Here is a 6,316-nt window from a genome sequence, read left to right as displayed (position 1 = left end):
CCTGATATCATACTGCACATGGACCCCACACAGGATTGCAGGAAACCAGCCACACCCAAACAATCCAGAATCCAGAATCCAGACAAAAGGCCAAATACAATGCGACTTGAAACCACAGACACTGTAGTTGGAACTCAGATCTGTGTTTCGGAACCCAGATCCCCAAGTAGGCACTGGACACCAGACACCACCTACCAGATGCCAGACACAGGAGCTGAATCACAGGCCCCAGACCAGGGGCCCAAGGGTTAGAAGATAATTAGAACTGAATAATAATAAAAATACTACATTACAAGACTTACAGAAAAATGTGCAGTCTTAAGTGCACATATTAGTCTTAGAAAGAAGGTGAGCCCAAAAGCAGGGGTTCTGGCAGAACACAAAGGTTACTCGGGAGCCCAACAGCAAGGTACTATCTTTACTTCTGCAGAAGGGTGCATGCCAACACACTGCCTCCTGCACGCCCCCTACTGGGGACCAAACACAGGGTCTGGCAGCACCCACACTGAGCAGGCAGTCCACTTGGGGCTTTATTCGCACGTCATCTGTCCCTCACTCTTGATTGGTCAGAATTAATGCTCACGTGCTTGCGCAATTGGCTAATTTAAAGGAAAAGGGGAGAGGCTGACCTTTGCAGTTTCAGAATAGTGGTTGCCTTCACTCCCTTCTTTGATAGAAAAAATTACTTGTTTATTCTCACAATTCTCACATTAGGAAAAGAGACAAGCTGACTATTTACAAGTTTTACACCCTTCTTAAGAATCTAGAATAGTAAAATAAATCCACAGAAAATAGAAGAAAGGAATTGTGCATGTAGAGTTGTCCTGAAGGTATGTACTTAAAACACAAGCAGTTTTTACCTCTTGGGGTAGGATTTTCAATTAATTGTATTCTTCTGTATAGTTTAAGTAAGCTGCAATGAACAAACCCATTTTCATTTTATAAAAAAAAAGTATTAGAGGAAAACTTGCGATAGTTAAAAACTGTATAAACAAGAGATTGAAAATACTTTTTTACATAAAGGCGGAAAAGTAAAATTGAAGCAGAGAGGTTATGTCACCCAATACTTATGCTGAGAGCCCTTCATCCCTACTACAAGTCATGTATATTATCCCACTTGATTCATAACAGTCCTACGTAGTGGGAAGGCTGGGCATAATTAACTCAATTTTATAGATGATGAAACTATGTTCTCACTGTCTCCAAGACGCCTATGGGTGGACTGCAGGACCTCAATGCCCAGCTGTGGGCAGCCCTTGTATCCCAATACAAACATAGCCAATGCCAGCCCTCCACTGTGTCTCCTGAGGGGGAAGGAAGCAGTGGCATCTCACCCATGAGGAGGAAAACAGCTCCTGTCCATTACCTGTTCCCCCAGTTCTCCCTTCCCCAGGGCCAGGCCTGGAGCCTCAGCCCACCGCTCACCCTGAGGCTGGTCCTCCCAGCCTCTAAAGCAGCAGTTCTCAACCTGTGGGTCGCAACCCCTTTGGCAGTCAAACGACCCTTTCACAGGGGTCGCCTAAGACCATCCTGCATATCAGATATTTACATGACGATTCCTAACAGTAGCAACATTACAGTTATGAAGTAGCAACGAAAATAATGTTATGGTTGGGTCACAACATGAGGAACTGTATTTAAAGGGCCAGAAGGTTGAGAACCACTGCAGCCTTCGTCTGCCAGCAGTTGGGACAGAAGTTCAGCTCTCCAGGGCTGCCAGGGTCCCTCAGGTCCGGGACCTGTGTCACCTGCACCTCCCCTGGGGACAGATGTGGGCCGATGTGAGGCCCAGGCTCCTGCTGAGGACTGAGGAATAGGTGTGGGGGTTTGGAGGGGTGGGAGGACAAAGGAAGCAGCATAGCCGCCGAGGAAGAAGCAAAGAGAGGGACCCTCTCACGAACCACGGGTAGAAATTCCCGGATGTTTCCTTTCCTGTCAGATTCCCATTCAGGACCCCCCAGTGGAATGTGTCCTGGACAGAGGTTACTAGTCAGAGACCCTTCAGGCCCCATTACTCTCCCAGATTTGGAGAACCTGGGCCCTCTGAGAAGCACTCCTTTTTTCCACGTACTATTTCTAACTGGCGGTTGAGTCTCCCCACCTTCTGTAAGAGGCTGTGCTGGGAGAGACACCAGGAGGGGCTAACACTCCAGGAGAGCAGAGGAATCACAGGGACAGGAGGCAGCACAGGACTGGGGTCCTACCTTGTTGGGGGAACCCAGGAAGTACTGGGGTTCAGCAATGCAGGTGTCAATGGGTTCCAGCAGTTGCCCGAGGTTCTCCTAGCACCATGTTCGGTCTGGGACCTTCTACTCCCTCAGGTAGGACCTCTCCTCACAATCACAAGGCCCAGAGCTGATAGGACAGGACTCCATACAATCTGTGGTGACACATCTCCCCAGCACTCAGAGAAAAGGGAGAAGACAGAATCAGGAGAGAAGATAGAGATCAAAGAAAACTGAATTAGTAGAGAAGTGAGAGATCAGAGAAAAGGGCGAGATTCAGGAGAGAAGTGAGAGTTGAAAATACTCACTTCAGAGAAAAGGGAACCTTTCAGACACTGTTGGTAGGAACGTAAATTGGTGCAGTCTATGCAAACAGTATGGAGCTGCCTCAAAAAAATCAAAACTAGATCTACCATGTGATCCAGCAATTCTTCTTCTGGGTATTTATCCAAAGAAATGAAATCGGTACCTCAAACACATATTTGCACTCTCATGTTCGGTGCAGCGTTATTCACAGTAGCCAAGACATGGGAACAACTTAAGTGTCTGTCCGTGGATAAATGAAGACACAGAACATACGTCCAACGGAGTATATCCAGCCACAATAAAGAACATCCTTCCATTTAGGATGTGGATGAACCTGGAAGACATTATGGTAGTAAAATAAGCCAGACTCAGAATGACAAATACTGTATGATCCCACTTTTGTATGGAATCAACAATAATTGAAATAGAAGCAGGGTAGAACAGTGGTTACTAGGGGCTGGAATAGGGGGAAATACGGTTAGTTTTAGTTATGCACGATGGAGAAGTACTGGAGATCTAGGTACCACCATTTGACTAGTTACCTTTATCCCATGCTTGAAATTTACTGAGCGCACAGCCTTCCTGGGACCCCCGAGCGCCTAACAGAAACCCCATTGAGTCCTTTTACCTCAAGAGTAAAGACAGAACAAGACGCCAGACAACATGAACAGTCCATTTATTCAACAGCAGCTTTGAAAGTGAGGTCTGTGGACTCTGAAGGGATGAGTTTCCCAATTTCGACTTCACCCCTTTGCCCACACGTTTCTGTCCTCTGCAGGCTATAGCTTGACATAACAGGCATGTCCTAGATGTACTTGTACACCACCTTTGAGGGCACAGTTTGGAGGTGCACCCGCACAGGGCACTTGTAGAAGTAGGACAGCAGAGTCTCACTATAGCCCACGAGGAAGTAGAACTTGTGCGCTGGCAGCTGCCTCAGCACCAGAGCACAGATCTCCACCTGGTTAGCCCGGCGCTTCAGGACAAGCTGGTCAGCCAGGCAGCCGGGGAAGGTGCCCAGCATGAACTTGCGAAGAAAAACATCCTCCACTGTTCGCTCTGCAGCGTGGTCCTCCCCATCCAGGTTACCTGAAGAGAGAAGGCACCACAGAATCAGCAAAGCTCCAAAAGCAAAGGGCACCCAATTCTACCAACCCTGCCTCTTCTCTTTTCTTCTATAAGTGGAATAAGAATAACACTTTAAAGTTCCAAGTACATTATTTCACTAGACTCCCAAACTAGGTACCATCACTATCCTTATTTTACAAAAGGAAAGAATGAGGCCTTGGCCAGGATATAAAACTCAGATGATCAATCCATCTACTCCCTTTCCCACTCTTTCTTGACTGCCTTAGAGCACTGGTCATCCGACAGGCCAGCGATGAGGCCACCAACTCCTTCTGAGGTTTGGACATGAGCTTTCTCACAAGCCAGGGTCATGGCCTACACCCAGTGGATTCTCATCGCTGCAACCCCTACACCTCTCACAACATCCACTGAATCTCCACACCCACCTACAGACTTTAGAACCAGACCCTGGAAAGGGTGGGGGGACAAGAACCTTGAAATAATTTCTCTAGGTAGATGCATCATAAACATCCAAGTTGAAAACCCTCATACTACACAAAATACAGTTGATTATCATTAATTTACAGTAGTTCTGTTCTATAAAGTCACCGTGATCTATGAATTAGCAAAAACTAAACCATACCTCCTGGGGAAATGCAGGGTTAGGCTCTGCAAGCGTTTGGTTCCATTATTTCTGTCAATAGATCAATATATAACCTTGGTTTATGTGTTTCTACTTAAAGGTACCCCGTGCATTAAATGGGCTGATTAACACTAAACTCTCCCAAACACACTATAGCTCAGGCCTGAAGAAATCTACTCTGATAGGCACCTGCTCTGTAAAGTATATCACAGCTCCTTGAGCTCGGCATCACCGGCTCTTTTAAGGCAGCAAAGTCACCAACAAAACGCACAAAATTGTGAAAACGTGGCAGTAATAAATCTCGAAAAGGACACGTTTACTGTAGGAAAACTGAAACAAGAGGGCAGAGCCAGGAAGGAGGCTTGACTTGAGGTGGTGAACAGACAAAACAATGTACAGATGATGTATCATAGAATTGTACACCCAAAACCTATATAATTTTATTAGCTAATGTTTCCCCAATAAATTCAATAAGATGTTTTTTAAAAATAAATAAATGTGAATAATTAAATTTAAAAAAAGAGGGCAGAGCCCAGGCAGCATGGGTCAGTGGTTGAGCACCGACCTAAGAACCAGGAGGTCACAGTTCAATTCCCGGTCAGGGCACAGGCCTGGGTGGTGGGCTGTCATCGCTGTGGGGTGTGCAGGAGGCAGCCGATCCATGATTCTCTCTCATCATTGATGTTTCTCTCTCTCCCTTTCCCTTCCTCTCTGAAATCAATAAAAATATATTTTTTAAAAAGAGGTCAGAGCCCTGTTCAACCTCAGCTGGGAAGGTGCCCATGTCTGAGAATGACCGAGAAAGAGTCGAGAATAGGCAAATTCAAACACAGAATGAAGAAAAATCTGTGGAAATGGCGTTCTTTACAGCACCCTGTCCCACGAGTCCAGGTTGAGTCTAAGGGGTTTCACTCCTTTCGTGGACTCTGAGCCACTTTGCGTCTCTGTCCCTCACAGCTGACCGAGAGCAAAGCACAACGCTTTGTCTCCGCTCCTGCACACAACTCCTGAGGGGGCGCAATGCGGTCCTTGCACCTCGGGCAGAGGCAATTCTGTATCCCTTTCAAGTACATTTCAACATTGCTGATCCAGTCTCGGCTTTACCTCTGCTCGGAGCGTGAACTGGCTTTCCGACTCCGGCACCGATCACTGGTTGGAATAAACCTGACACGAGCTCATCTCGTGCCTGACAGTCACGACTGAGAACGCCTTCGCGGGGCCGGGGTCGCACCGCCAGCCTCGAGCTCACCTGTGTGCAGCGACAGCCAGCCCTTGCGGTGGGCGATGTAGTGAGGCGCGTGCGCCTCCTCGTAGGTCACGGGCTTGTCCCCTTTGCCCACTCGGACCCGGGCCGCCCGGTTCTAGGAGCAAAGAGCGGCCTAAGTCCGTGCGCAAGACCCGGGCTGAGAGCGGGCCCGGCCCCACACCTCTCTCCACCCCCAACCCCCGTGGCCTCTCGTCCCCGGCCCCTCGCCCCGGCCCCACACCTCTCTCCACCCCCAACCCCCGCGGCCTCTCGTCCCCCCGCCACGGCCCCTCGCTCCGGTCGGCTCACCTTGGCACAGACCGCGGAGACATGCAGGGCGCGCCAGGCACACGGCAGCGCTCGGCTCCAGGACAGCACCTGTGTGTGCCGAGCGAAGAGCGTGAGACCGGAACTAGGGCACCCCTCCGCCCGCCGGGCCCGCCTCGCCGCCACTCACCCGCGGCCCGAGCCCCTTGCTGCACACGGGCGCCGCCATCTTGAGCTGGCCGCAGCCTGTGACGTAACACCGCGCCGCGGAGCAAAGGTCAGCGCCGGAGGCCAACCCGCGGACAGGACCAAATTGAAGCCCGCGCGGGTGTGGAAGCCTCTCGGCCGGGGCGGGGCCTCTCAGATGGGGCGGGGCCTCTAGGCGGGGCGGGGCCTCTCAGATGGGGCGGGACCTCTCGACCGGGGCGGGGCCTCTCAGAGGGGGCGGGACCTCTCAGCCGGGGCGGGGCCTCTCGGCCGGGGCTGGACCGGTGACGCTAGTTTCCGTACCTCTCTCCCGCCACCGCTGGAGTTTGCATCGTGGTTCCAGCCCGGAGATCT

The 6,316-nt window shown here is 50.3% G+C and overlaps 1 protein-coding gene across 1 annotated transcript; it reads right to left on the bottom strand.

Annotated features, from left to right (window-relative positions):
• Positions 1-3,188: 3,188 nt before the first annotated feature.
• MRPS24 (mitochondrial ribosomal protein S24) lies at positions 3,189-6,069 on the bottom strand. The gene is made up of 4 exons (XM_070424919.1): positions 5,946-6,069; positions 5,798-5,866; positions 5,492-5,603; positions 3,189-3,620 (listed from the first exon to the last, which is right to left on the bottom strand). The coding sequence occupies exons 1-4, from the start codon at positions 5,982-5,984 to the stop codon at positions 3,337-3,339; spliced, it is 504 nt and encodes a 167-aa protein (XP_070281020.1). The 5' UTR covers positions 5,985-6,069; the 3' UTR covers positions 3,189-3,336.
• Positions 6,070-6,316: the final 247 nt, after the last annotated feature.

Source organism: Myotis yumanensis, unplaced genomic scaffold (assembly GCF_028538775.1).
Source record: "Myotis yumanensis isolate MYYU_CA2020_CCGP unplaced genomic scaffold, mMyoYum1.0.hap1 SCAF_9, whole genome shotgun sequence".
Lineage (NCBI taxonomy): Eukaryota > Metazoa > Chordata > Mammalia > Chiroptera > Vespertilionidae > Myotis > Myotis yumanensis.
Note: the sequence above shows the minus strand (reverse complement) of the source record. Positions and strands in the feature narration are given on the sequence as shown.

Coding starts and splice junctions, on each gene's coding strand:
- MRPS24 (XM_070424919.1), bottom strand. CDS start 5,984: ATGGCGGCGCCCGTGTGCAGCAAGGGGCTCGGGCCGCGG. Junction 5,867..5,945: donor GCAAGGGGCTCGGGCCGCGG/GTGAGTGGCGGC, acceptor CGGCACACACAG/GTGCTGTCCTGGAGCCGAGC. Junction 5,604..5,797: donor TCTCCGCGGTCTGTGCCAAG/GTGAGCCGACCG, acceptor CTTTGCTCCTAG/AACCGGGCGGCCCGGGTCCG.